This window comes from Nyctereutes procyonoides, unplaced genomic scaffold, assembly GCF_905146905.1.
Source record: "Nyctereutes procyonoides isolate TBG_1078 unplaced genomic scaffold, NYPRO_anot_genome, whole genome shotgun sequence".
NCBI lineage: Eukaryota > Metazoa > Chordata > Mammalia > Carnivora > Canidae > Nyctereutes > Nyctereutes procyonoides.
This window is the reverse complement of record NW_026575132.1, coordinates 16,799,474-16,813,875: the sequence shown is the minus strand read 5'-3', so window position 1 is coordinate 16,813,875 and position 14,402 is coordinate 16,799,474. Positions and strand designations below refer to the sequence as shown.

Below are 14,402 nucleotides of genomic sequence, written 5' to 3'. Positions count from 1 at the left end.
GGGATCCCCTAAAACATAAGAGTTCTTAAAGCACTCTCAACCGAGGAGAAATTGAATGCTTTGATTGGTTAATGGGCAACATATATATTGGTGACACTGGAGCACAATGGTTAAGAACACAGGACTTGAAGTCAGTAGATCTGTGTCTGAAACCACCTTCTGTCAACGTGTAGCTGTGCCTATGGGCAAGTTACTCCACCTCTACGAGTCACATTGCCCTCTGTAAAAACAAATGGGGTGACAGTGATAAAACTGAACCTTAAGTTTGTAGTGAGAATTAAATAAGTTAATGCTTATATATATATAAAAAAAAAAACAGCAGGATGGTGGGTACCTGACATACACTCAATAAATGCTTCGTTACTGCAACATACTGAAGTTTCAAGTTCGGGAAAGTGCTGGAGCTACATGCTGATCTCTGCAAGTTTGAAGAAGAAACATTTGGTTGGTTCTCAAAAACAAAGTTATTAGATGCTGAGAGAAAATCTTTAAAAGCGACCCAAAAGGTATTTTTAAAACAAACTTTTAATTTTTTCCACATGCCGTCTGGAATACAGTAATAGAACAAAGAAGAAAAAGGCACAAATGCAGCGTGCCTTGCTATCCACGCAGAGGATCACAAACAGAAGCAGTTTGCAGACGCAAGCTCGCGGACTGAGAAAACTGGGTGGCATGCCAAGGTTTGCACAGAAGTGAACACCTGAGATTTGGCCGGTCACAGAGGAGACGTTCAAAAGAAGGAACATGTGCAACATTCTTTTTGAGTAATTTTCCCTGTTCCTGGAAAGAAACAACTATTTCACAAATTAATTATCTTATCAAAGTCCAGCCACTTTTTTTCTAGCATGCTACTGGTGCTTCGCTCTTTCATCGTCCAAGGTATGTTTTCAGACCCGAATTGCTCCTACGCACAGGCAAAAGGAACGCAATGGTCCAAGTACATTAAAATGAGAGAAAAAGAGAATGCTAATTTCTTCAAAGGGAAATAACACACAGGGAGTGCCCGCCATCACACTTAGAGTGGTATCTCGGACAGAAAGCTAGAGCCAAGCCATTGAAACACCTTCTACTCAAAAGAAGCAGAAAAAAAAAAAAAAAAAAAAAGAATCACCACAGAGCAAGTACCACACAACCATTTAGAAGAGAAGCCGGTGCCAAAGTAAGGTAACTGACTACTCCCCTGACACGTCTCCTTTTGGGTCCTTAGTATCTACAGGATCCAGTCAACGCCTCCTGAAAACTTCATGAAGGAACGTGTTGAACACTGAATTTTCATTTCTGGCTCAAGCAGAGAAACGCCAGGGAACCTCCTCAGACCCAACCGGAAGGACCCGCCCTCGGAAGCGGAAGTCCCCGATGTCGCCTCAGAGGACGTCCTCCATCTCTCCGCGGCTTCCTTCCGGTTCCGGGTTCAAGGCCACTGGCCTGGGAGACTCGGCGGCGGGCATCTCGTCGCCCAGCCTCGCGTTCCCTGCCGTGGGCTCCTCGTGGATCGAGTGTGACGGGCCGTCGTGCTCCGAGTGACTCCACACGTAGCCGGGTAGAGTCACGTGGCTGTCGGGCTGGCGGCCGGCCGGCCTGGGCGTCTTGCCCGACAGGAGCACCATGCGGGTGCTGGCGGCGGCCTGCGACTGGCTGCTGGTGCTGTGGGTCAGCGTGGTGAGCACGGAGCCGTACCTGTGGCCGCCGCACGGGGGCGTCCTCTTCCAGTCGATGGAGAGATGCCACCGACTCCACAACTTCTTCACCTCAGACTGAACCTAGGTGGCGGGAAACACAGAGCGTCAGGCGCCGTGGGCGAGACCCTGCAGCCTTGTTACACCGACGATGGCCCTTCCGTGACCGCAATCCCTGAGTGTCCGCCGCGCCAGGGACTCCATGTACATATTCTCTCCCAGCCTCCAGACACCTTGGAGCTAGGTGGGCTAGCGGAGACGAATAACGGGAGGCGGCGAGAGGTGAAGGGGCCTAACCCAAGACTAGCGTTTGCACAGAAGTTGAAGTGCTGCCCGTGGAAACAGCTGGCTTGCGGCGCCTGGGTGGCTCAGGCGGTTAAGGGGCACACTCTTGGCGTCAGCTCAGGTCATGATCCCAGGACCAGGATGGAGCCCAGGTAGGCTCCCCTCTCATAGGGAGTCGGTTTGGGAATTTTTCTCCCTCTCCTCCCACCTACCCCACCCCTGCTTGCAATCTCTCTGTCTCTCAAATAAATGAACCAAGGAAGGAGAGGAAGGGAGGGAGGGAGGGGAAAGAAAGAAAAGAAAAAGAAAGAAAGAGAAAGAAAGAAAGAAAGAAAGAAAGAAAGAAAGAAAGAAAGAAAGAAAGAAGAGAAAGAGAGAAAAGAAAGAAGGAAAGAAAGAGAGAAAGAAAAGAAAGAAGGAAAAGAAAGAAAGAGAAAGAAATTGATCCGACTTGTGGGAGAAGGAAAAGAAGATTCTGGGTTGAAAAGAAGGAGAGATAAATAGTGCCAGGAATGGCATGGAAGGTACTCAACCTAAATTGTAACACTAGCACTTTGCATGGCGCATCCCGAAGGAGGAAAAAATGGGAAAAGCCATCCCTGCAAATGCATTCTTAATGGAGAGAGGCTCCTGCTTCCAACCTGTGGTTGAAGATTCAATTCTACTGCTATTGCCATTTACCAGAAGGGAGCTTATCTGGAAGTTCCGTGGGAAACAGTGGCACTTGGTAAGTTGATGTCACCTAAAACAACAGTAGGGCTGCTTGTCTCCAGCTAACCCCTACAGGAACTGAAAGCGTCACCATGAAGTAATTCTAAAAATATCAAAATATTCTCATGGACTTGTCCCAAGAACACTTATTTTTTAGTTTCTTATAGAACATGACATTGAGTATAAGTATTAACTGGAATATGAAATGCACTGTCCTTCCAAGTATCGATTTACATTCCAACAAGGTGGCTCTTTGCTATCAGAGTTTCCAACTGAATTAACATTGAAAAGTGCCAGAAGAGGAAGAGTCTAGCTTATTTACATTAATTCTTGCTTTCTCGAAATATCTCCTTTCTCCATGCTCACTGTTTCCTGTAACTCCGGGGGATCCTAAAGAGATTCCGGTCACACTGTAATGGCCATTTACCAAGCTTACTTGGAGCTGGCCCTGTGGGATGTTCAGGGGTTCTTCAAACCTACCTCCCCGTTGCAGTAGCAGTAGATGATAGACACGAAAAAGCCCTGGAGAATAAGAAAGAGGTTAGCATGTGGACAACTCGTGAAGATCACAGCAACTGAGATGTCCTGTGTCACAATAAGTACATTGAAAAACTGGATTGTGTTATGATTCCTTCAGAAAATTACATGAACTATTCTCTTCTGGTGTCTCCAGATCTTTACGTTTATATTACATTTGTCTGAGATCCTTCCTTGGTGTCAGCGGAACCAAACAAGTAACTGAATAAAACACTCCAAGACACACAGAAATAACTGATTTCTATTATATTAGTTTCATTCATGTTGTCACTCAAGGACCACAGAATATCCCCTGGTCGGTAAAAGATATTTATATACTGTGAGTGCTGGAAACTATAGACAGAGGCTAATATATGGTAAAAGGACAAAGAAACTTTTTGTCTCACTCATTCAAAAATATTTATTGAGCTTATACAGGGCAAACTGCTCAGCATGCCAGGGATAAACAATTCAATCAAGACAAACAAGGTCCCTGTTCCCTTAGAGCTACATTCTAGAAGGAAATACAGATGATAGGTAAAATATAAACAACTAGCCACACTAGAAAAATGTGAGATAATAAGGGCTCTCCAGGCAAAACAAGTGGTGTGAAAGAGAAGAATGGAGTAGACTGAATGGGAAGCCCAATGAAGACTGCTTTGAAGAGATGGCATTTAAGCTGGTTTCAGTGACAAGAAGAAGCCAGGCCTTGTGAATATTAGCGGAGAGAGCTTTCCACACAAAGGGAGCAAGCCCCTGAGACAGGAATGAGCTAGAGGAGCAAAGTGTGGAAGCACTAGTGTGACTCAAACTTAGTGGGTGACCAGAAGCGTGATGTAACACCAGGATCCCTGCCATGCAGGGCTGTGCACACCAGCAAATCGTGTTTGGGCTTTATTCTGAGTGCAATGGGAAACCTCTGGGTACTTCTGGTAGATAAATGAGGTGATCAAATTTATTTTTAAGACCTTTCAGAGGGATGCCTGGGTGGTTCAGCAGTTAAGCATCTGCCTTCAGCCCAAGGTGTGATCCTCGAGTCCTGGGATCGAGTCCCACATCAGGCTCCCTACATGGAGCCTGCTTCTCCCTCTGCTTATGTCTGCCTCTCTCTCTCTCTCTCTCTCTCTCTCTCTCTCTCTCTCATAAATGGATAAGTAAAATGTTAAAAAAAAAAAAAAAAGATCCTTCAGACTATTGCACAGAGACTAGATTTAAGGCGGCAGGGGGTGACAGCGAGTAAGTAGCCAGGAGGAGGAATCAGGTGTCCTCAGAAAGCCATGTGAGGGATGATGGTGATCGTCTTTTCAAATGTGATGAAATGTGTAGAAGCTACTTCCTCTTTGTTGTCTCCCTTTCCCTTTTTCCCTTCCTTCCCTACCTTTTTTTATTCCTTTGGCTTCCATCTGCTTTCCATACATTCACGCAGAGGCCCCTGCTCTGCATGCAGCACACATTCTACAACATGCTTGCCTGTCTCGCTGCCCAGGCGTGTTTGTGAGAAGCAGCTCCTCCTCTGGTCAGAGGTGAAAAGCATGGGCTCCAGGGCCCTCTGGGGACAGGTACATGAAAGCCAGAGACAGGGGCAGAGGGCAAAGTTGCAAGGGGAGAAGAGAAGCAAAAAGCAAGAACCACATAACGAACTGGCTACTCTCTACCTGGAAGGAGTTGAAGAAGAGTTCACAGTGCATCCGGATCTCCCAGCCCAGCCCCACGAAGGTGTGGGGCAGGCACAGGAACACGATGTAGTGCACTCCGAAGACCAGCACCAAGACCAGGGTTGATTTGGCCAGTTTCCTGAAAGAGAATGCCAAGTCTTTTTATTCATCCATTGAGAGTGCCCATCAGGAGGGACAACTTGCTGGGGGGGGGGGAATGAAGCCGAGGAGAGCTAACGGGCTGACTTCTCCCCATCTCTTGGGATCCCAACTTCCGCTAGTTTTTTTTTTCCCCTCCCTCCTCTCCCTGTCACTTTTATACTAAAATCAAATCATTTATCCTCATTTCCCATGATTACTATCCCTTACATCTCTCTAATCTCATTCCCATTCTCCTGACATAGGATACTATCATCATGAAGCCATGAAATGTCCTTTTTTTCCGTCCTAAATTTATTTTAACATCTATGCTTGAGATTTCAACTCTTTTAGCATCTAGATTTGAGACTTCAACAAGTATTACTCCCATCCATGTTAACTGTCTACTACGCTTGTTTTGTTCATTTTAAAATTAACTACTCTCTAGTTTCTTCTTACAGTTGAATCTGCATTAATCACTTCATATTTTCTTATGAGCTGCATGTGGTCAATACTTTCTCTAAATATCCTCTGTCAAATATTCTACAAAAATCTACAGTTCTGGATTTTCTGCTCTTTTTTTTTTTTTTTTTGGCAAGCTAAGCAATTTGACTTTATTTTTCTGTAACTACCTCTTCATATACATTTTCTTGTGTATCTGGAGGAACGCCAGATTTCCAAGGTGTTGGTTGATCCTAAAATGGCCCCCAATGATCCCCACCTGGTATTTACATTCTTGTTAATCCTCTCCCCTTGAGTGTGAACAAAGACCTGGAACTTGCTTCAAACGATTACAGCCAAAAGGATGGGATGTCACTTCTGTGATTATGTTTTATAAACTGTAGCTTTTATTCTACTCTAAGAGAGCAAACTCTCTCCTTTGTTTGGTTCAATGAAGCAACTAATCATGTTGTGAGCTACTCTACTGAGCGGCCCATGTGGCAAGGAGAGGCGGCATCGGCCAACAGCTAGCAAGAAACTGAATCCTGTCAACAATTTCATAAGCTTGAAAGTGGGTTCTTCCCCAGTCTTAGGATAAAACTGCAGTCCTGACTGCCATCTCAGTTGAGCCTTATAAGAGATCCTGAAGCAGGAGATCCAGCTAAACCATGCCCAGATTCCTGACTACAGAAACTGTGAAATAGCAAGAGTGTTGTTTTAAGCCACAGATGTTTGTGGTCATTTGCACAATAGACAGCTGGTAGACCCAAGCACATCACTGGTTTCTTTTGTACTTTTTATCCAATAAACTGCCAAATTTGGCTTCCTCTTTCATATTTCTCAAATACTCCCTTCTTTACACATCATTTGTACTTCAGTAATCTCAAACAACTACAACCCTCTCCCTTTCTTACTGATCTTTCCTGCAGCTACTTTTCTTCTCTCCTTCCTTATTTATGTACTTACTTATATACTTATTTAGTTTTCTTCTTAGAAATAAGCTGTGTGAGTGAGTAGAGATCACACTGAACTGAAACCAAACAGAACTGGATTCATGTTCCAGATTTTCCATTACTTTCTAAGTGATTATAATTCAGTTTTTTTTTTCTCTAAAATGAGGGAACAGGGCCCAGACATTTATAAGAGCTCTAATAGTCTAAGACTTTCCTAGGGCTCATCTTCCAAACACATCCACTTTCCTATCATAACCATCTTTCTGGCTCCTGCAGGAGCTGGGTGTCCCATAGAATCATATTGAAATGGCTAATCTAGGCATTTGAAGTTGCACATCTACCCCATCTCACTCTCCTCCTCTCGTATCTGTCACTAGTGTCCAAACCATCTGCTCCTCTTTGGCTCTGAGCCATCTACTCTGCCTCACACCCATAGTTTTCCTGGTGCGGCCTATAGGCTTTCTCTATGCTGCTCTAATCTCACACGTCCTACATGAACTAACCTATAGTCTACTTAATTTGAAAATTCTACCTTAAGTCTGTTTCATTCAAGGCAGCATCTCTGAAAAGGTAATGGATTTCTCTGACCTAACTCATCCTTTCGTTTTCCAGAGGCTCCTTGGGAAATGCTGTCCTCCTGAATCCTGACTAGTGACTACCCTCTTACCATCACTACATATATGAGCAAGACACTGTGTCATGTAATTGTAATTCAGTCTAATCAGGTAAGGGGGGACAGCATTAACTACACATACAGAACTTTAGAAGTCTTGTTTAACATGACTCTGAAAAGAAAGTTGAATTTCCTCCTTTAAGATGAATGGATGAATCCCCACCCCCACCAAGACAATTCTCAAAATCAAGCTAACTTTTATTGGTCCTATTGTGTGTGACTAGGAGCCAAAAACTAGAATAAAACAGGAAAGGAAGGAAGGAAGGAAGGAAGGAAGGAAGGAAGGAAGGAAGGAAAGAAGGAAAGAAGGAAGAAGGAAGGGAGGGAGGGAAGGGAAAGACAAATAAGTGCAACACAATGTGAAATTATAAACATAAAAGTTTAGGGACGGTTTGGTTCAATAAAGAGTAAAGAAAGTTATCCAAGACTAAAATTTAGTGGGAATCCTGCTAGCTCAGCCATCTGGGTTTTCTATCTATGACTAGGCTCTTTTACAATTCTGCAGAGATAAAAGTTAATTTATAGAAAACAGATAATAATTGAGTTCATTTTCTATTGCTACGAAACAGATTATCACAAATTTAGTGACTTAAACCAGAATCCATTTATTCTCTCTCAGTTGCTGAGAGGTCCTAGCCAGAGTCCCTCAGGTCTTAACCACAGACATTCCCAACATATCAGATTGCTTCTTCAAAGCCAGCAGAGGATCTCTCTCCACGTAGCCACAGGAGTGATTACCCCATCACCTTTCCAATATAATGTAACCTAATCAAGGGAGAAACTATTCCGGAGAAACTATTCCTTCATAGGTCTTGCTCAAGAAGGGGTGCGGAGGATGAGGATTATATAAGGCATGCACACCAGGGAGGTGGTAATCTTGCGGGGCGGGGGGGTGGCATGCATCTTAGAAATATGCCTACACAGCAGTGCAAATAATTCCTGCCCATAGAAATGTAAGTTGTGTCCAATGGAATGCCACTAATTATAGCCCTGTGGATATCAACAATTTGAATCCATTTGTAAATTCATTTTAGCATTCATAATTCTTTTAATTTAAGCGTGTGTAATGCCTTACCATTTCCTTCATTAATGAATGAAATAAAATCCTTGAAGTGTGTTCATTTATATTTGTATACGAGCTATTGTTACATGTTCTTTTAAAATTTATCCTTCAATGACCGTGAACAAGTTGAAGTAGTGGTATGTGCCAGGCCAATGCATACATGGGTCATCTGTCTGTTCACTTATAAAGATGGATTTTTCCACTCATATCAAATCATTCTGCTATCCTGGGCACTGATTTGTTCAGCATCCATCTGGTCACTCATGCACACTATACATCCTTGCAGCCCGGCTCTCTGGAAAGGAACGGCTGTCTAATGAGATGATCAGGGGTGCACCAGTTGAAAGTAGCATTCTGGCTTGTTGGAGACATGATGGTGGCTCTGCATCCAAGGGCAAAGCCATGGGAGGAATATAAAGAATCAAATGGTTTGTTGGACTCAGTGTCCTCTTTAGAAAATAGATACCCAATTCTTGCAATATCTCTCTCCCTAGGTGAAAAGAGCTGGAAAATTGCTACTTTTCTTTTAAGAGTCAACTTAGCTTTTTAAAAAAGTATTGTTTCCCTTAAGTCTTTTTCAATCCCTCTTGAGCTTGAATTAATCTTTCCTTTTTTCTATACAAATAACACTTTGTAAGTGTCTCTACTAGTACTCTCCTCACTTTAATCTCTCTCTCTCTCTCTCTCTCTCTCTCTGTCTCCCTCTCCCCCTCCCTCCCTCCCTCCCTCTCTCAAATTTGCTTTTCAAGTAGAAACCATATCTTCTTAATTTTGAATCTCTTGTGTGGCACAAGAAGGGCACCCAGTCAATGAAACTGTTGGCTATCATGCCCTTGTCAGATCCTGTACTGGTTGCCTCCTTTTACTCTGTTAACCATGTGGGAGAGCCATTATTTTCCCATGTCCAAATGAGGACAGAGGCTCAGAAAAGGAAAGTGTTCACCCAAAGTTAGACAATGAGTAGAGGATTCAACCTAAAAATCTGTCCTCCTTACTATCATATTGCATAAGAGATACTGGTTTAATTCATTCCAAAAATAATAAATAATAAATAATGATTTTTGGCTAGTACTGAATGAAAAGTCAAATTAGCCAAAACATTCAAGTATTCTTTTCCATTGAATCTTGCATTTTTCCTGTCTCATGTTCTTCCATCCTGGCAATCTTCTCTTACTTTGCAAGGGGACTGAGTTGTAATTTAAAAGAGAAAAAAAATGCATTAGTCCTGTTGTTGAATCTGATAAATTATTTTTTACACACCAATCTTTTTTTTAAGATTTTATTTATTTGACAGAGAGAGAGGGGGCACAGGAGCAGGGAAAGTGGCAGGCAGAGGGAGAGGGAGAAGCAGGCTCCCCATGGAGCAGGGAGCCTGATGCAGGACTTGACCCCAGGACCCTGGGATAATGACCTTAGCTGAAGGCAGATGCTTAACTGACTAAGCCACCCAGGCACCCCTAATACTTTTTTTAAATAACTGATGTGAACTACAGTTATGTAGAATATCACTTTCAAGGGAAACTGGGTAAACGGTATATATGTTATATATTACATATATGTGCATTATTTTTACAACTCTGTATTATGTGTATATATTATTTAATCTCTGTATTACTTTTATAACTGCATATAATTCTACAATTCTCTCAAAATAAAAAGTTTCTTAAAAGCTTTCGTATTAATTCACTTCAACTTTTTTTTTAAGATTTTATTTATTTATTCATGAGAGACACAGAGAGAGAGAGAGAGAGGCAGAGACACAGGCAGAGGGAGTGCTTCTCCATGCAGGGAGCCGGATGTGGGACTCAATCCCCGGTCTCCAGGATCACACCCTGGGCTGATGGTGGCGCTAAACCGCTAAGCCACCAGGGCTGCCCAGTTTATTTCATCTTTAAACCATCATATCAATGTAGGGATATCATGTACTTATTCCAAGTCTTTGTGTATGCGCATGCTCACTGGGAGAGACTCAGCTTCGAAAGATGTTTTCAGTCTTTCAGGGAGTAATATGCAAAGGAATGTGTTTTAAAAACTGTTTTAGGGATCCCTGGGTGGCGCAGCGGTTTGGCGCCTGCCTTTGGCCCAGGGCGCGATCCTGGAGACCCGGGATCGAGTCCCACGTCGGGCTCCCGGTGCATGGAGCCTGCTTCTCCCTCTGCCTATGTCTCTGCCTCTCTCTCTCTCATTCTGTGTGACTATCATAAATAAATAAAAATTTTAAAAAAAAAAACTGTTTTAGATGCTACCACTTGGAAATATAAATATAATATAAATATATTTTTTCATTGTTAGCAAGAATATTTGATATTTGAACATTTGTTTGACAAAGGTAATAACTAAATGAAATATAAGTTTAAAGGTACAAAAATGAGTGGGTATAAATTTAAATACTCAGCTAAACCTCATAGGTAGAATTTCACTGGGACAGAGACACAAATTACACTTTTCTAGGTTTCTTTATTTACAAAATGAGAAGCTATTTAAACTTGGTAATCTAAGGCCTCAGAAATTAAATACTAAATTGACCAAATCACTACCAAGTAAGTACTCACATTTTTCTTTCCAAAAAGAGTCATTCCTCGCAATATTTTTATCTGTAACTTAACTTTAGATATTAGTAAGAATACTTAATGTGTTTTGGCTATTTTTTTTAATGTTTTTGGCTGGAAAATACTTTTCCTATTATTAATCTAAACCCTATTCAAATTAATCACTCCAAACTTAAAAAAATTCTGGGCCCCAGATTACTTAAAATTTATTCTGAATTCTGAATACTAGACTATTTTAGTCCTTGATAAATTTTTCTCTTCCATTATTCTGAGAAATAATCCCGCATGAATGAATTCAAAATATTGTCTCTCCTATTTTTTAAGATAATTCACCCTTTGTTCTCTCCAGAGTTTTTCTAATCTCTTGACTAACTTTCAACTGAAAGTACAAGTTCATATCATTCAGAACTAGAGAAATAAGGAGCTTTTATTCAGAGCTAGAGAAATAAACAGCTTTCAAAAACCTTTGTACTGTTCCTCTTTACAGAGAAGACTGAAAACTATTTACATTTTCCATCATTCTATCATCCTTTGGCCTTTGTCTTCATCAGTGGAATGTGACATGAGACATGCTATATGAATATAGCAAAGGCCATTCACAGTAAACTCTTAGGCACAATTTACTTTATAACACTACTGCTGGTAGCACAATACAAATGACTGGAGCCTACTGCTGCTGGTTTGTCCATACTGTACATCCTATTCCAGACTTCAGTCCATACCCATCATCTTTTCTGCCTGACAGTGAATGTTGTCTAAACATAGAGGGAAATGACTCAACAAAGGGCTTCAAGAACATTTGTGACACAGGACCAAAATGCCAACTATGGTTTCTTCCTTTCTGTGTCTCAGATAGCATTTCATAACAATTCCAGACAGAAACAGTGATTGCTTTGGGGTTATACAGATCAATCCACATCCACCAGACTACTGGATATGTGTATTCAGTTGGATAGAGGCTGCTGTTATTCAGAACTCCTAAACTGATCATTGGAAAAAAGGTGTACACCCTCAAGATAGTTTGATGATGATCATAAACACTCAATTTGCCCTTTTCTTCTTGAAAGACTGAATAATCTTAAAAATTTATATTTGGTATGGGCCAGTATGATGGACAGACTGGAAACAACACAGCAAATCTACTTTCTTGGTATTTTCAGTTTTGACATATTATTTTAAGAACACAGGTAAAATTGTCTGCCAAGATCATCCACAAGAGACTTTCCAGGAAGTCACATAGTTTATGGGAAAATCCCAATCTGCTAAGAACAGATTTAAAAAAATTATACTTAATACTTAAAATTTAAGCACATTAAGAAGATTTTGGATTACTTAGATTTTCATAAAATACATACACTTTTCTGATAAATTGCACAATTAAACCAAATGAAAATTCATATTAATTTTTAAAATTCAATTAAATTCAATTAAACCAAACAAAAATTTCAGATCGATCAATATCTATGCTTTAAATAGTAACCCAGATATTTCCTTTGGTGGGTGCCTGTCCTGCAATTACATTACCTGTATTGCTTTCTTGTGTCATGCCCAACTGCATTGGTCTCCCAGATTTTGGTAGCCAGAACTCTAACCGTATTCAGAAACAGAATAAAATTGAACTGAAAGAGAAGGTAATATTACAAAGAATCATTAAGTCAGCCTTCAAGATGTTTATAAAAATTTATACAAATTGAACTTCTTCGTATTCAAAAGCAGAAAGTTACCTATTCCATAAATGTGAATGAGGGACTCTGAGATAAGATATTGGACAATTAGTGATTCTTGAACTGCCCTCATGAAAACACAGAGATAAAAAGTTTCAACAGCCCTGGAAACTAGAATACCAGAGGATGATCTGTAAGAATCCATGGGGAATTTCCAAACCAAAGTTTAGATAAAGTCCTGTGGCAGGCTAGCAGGAGAAAGGATAATAGTTATTATATAAATATAGCCAACTGCCCTTTTTGAAATGAATTCCCAGCTTCTGTATCTATTTTAGGGAGGGGAATAATAGAATTGTTTGGGGATACTATCCCTCTTATGACATATGAAAAGTATTGAATGAAGTATGAGGTTTTTTTAAAAAAAATGGTGGGAAGATGGATGAAATAGATAAAGGGGATTAAGAACACATTTATCTTGATGAGCACTGAGTAATGTATAGAATTGTTAAGCCCTTATGTTGTACACCTGAAACTAATATAACACTATGTTAACTATACTTCAATTTAAAAAATTCTTTAAACCCACTTCTCAGATACACACACAAACTAGATGCTAGATGAGAAAAGGCCCCCAGTGTAGGCAATTAGATTGAATTTGAAATATTACAGGTGTGAGCACCCCAGTGACAATCAAGTTCTGGTTTTAAAAATGGAGGAAAAGTTTGGGTAGGATAACTTGTGGGGGCTTGAAGGCTTCAAGGGGAGTGAAGAGTGAATAAAAAGAAAAGATCTCCAGATCTAGGGTCATAAGGAAGTGGAAGCCTGAACTCTTGGAGTCCCTATATTCAGGGAGATGTCTGCAGTCCAGAAAGTGCTACTATTTAGGAATAATGGAAAAGTGGATTGCCAAGAATAAGCTTGTATCAGTGGAAAAGTAATAGCAGGAAGAGAGGAATCATCAAGTTTTTCATTCTTGGAAATAAGACGTCTTGCAGAGTTTTCAACCATTTCTGGAATTTGGAGAATTTGGGTTGTTGGGTAATTCATGTGCCCCACTTGATACAGATGATCAACTGAATCAGCCCCTCCTTAAGCCCCTGCCACCTTCTTTGCCATCCTACTACTGACTACACTATTGGAACCTCTCACCTCTCACTAATTTTGCAGCTTTCTATAATAACTAGGGGCAGAGTCTTGAGTCTCATACTCTGGAGGAAGGACAGAGGTGTGCTGTGAACTGGTAGAAGAAGGATTCTTCAGGCTAGTAAGAGTTGCCATTTATGGAGCCCTCGAGTTTAGCACACACGGATATGGGACAAGCATTTTTTATGTCCCTTTATTATGGATAAAAAAACACCAGCTCAAAGAGATCAAGCGACTTGACCTAAGCTACCCAGCTACTGGAAGACTCTGAACCATGATTATGTGAGTCTGTAATGTAAATTCTTAACCACCATCTTATACCTTCTCTTCAGGATGATAAAAAGATGCAAAACATGAGAGCTGAGAATCTCCATTCATCCTCACCCATTCCAACATCTGGCTCAAGACAGAATATTTTTCAATAAGAGGATGAGAGCTGCTCACGGATATCACATCAATGCTTCCTTTTTGAATGGCCAATTATGTCCTGCCCCATCTATTTCACTCCCTACAACCACAGGCCCTGGCAATATGATGCAGCTGGGCGTGGAAATGGTGGGAAGCAATGCTGTATAATTACTATGCAAAGGACAAAGGGGTAGGACCTGAAGCTGACAGTGCTATGGAAGCAGTGCCAGCTGGAGAGTGTCACTGGTCAGTTCCTATCCCTGGAAAAGGAAGAATTATAGATGGCTTCAGATGGGCCAACCCTAAACACCATTCCTATTTAAAAAAGCCCATGACCAGGAACTCTGTTCTCAGGCCAGTAGACCACACTAAATAAATACTGAAAACTGGCAGAAATTTGACTAAAGAAGATACACACATCCAATACATAAGTTTAAATAGCTAAGAAGATGCATTTAAGGACAATTAAGTGGATTATGGAAAGAATTAAGAAAAATTTAAGATTCAGTAAACTTTAAAAGATCAGT

General features: G+C 41.0%; 1 protein-coding gene across 1 annotated transcript in view; it reads right to left on the bottom strand.

Moving 5' to 3' along the window:
- Positions 1 to 1,364: 1,364 nt before the first annotated feature.
- The window catches only part of PTH2R (parathyroid hormone 2 receptor), an 80,046-nt gene continuing 67,008 nt past the window's right edge, over positions 1,365 to 14,402 (bottom strand). The window contains exons 10-13 of the mRNA XM_055345546.1: positions 12,185 to 12,279; positions 4,844 to 4,982; positions 3,153 to 3,194; positions 1,365 to 1,760 (exon numbers count right to left, since the gene is read on the bottom strand). Coding sequence (XP_055201521.1) covers positions 1,365 to 1,760; positions 3,153 to 3,194; positions 4,844 to 4,982; positions 12,185 to 12,279 — 672 coding nt within the window. The remainder of the gene's footprint in view (positions 1,761 to 3,152; positions 3,195 to 4,843; positions 4,983 to 12,184; positions 12,280 to 14,402) is intronic.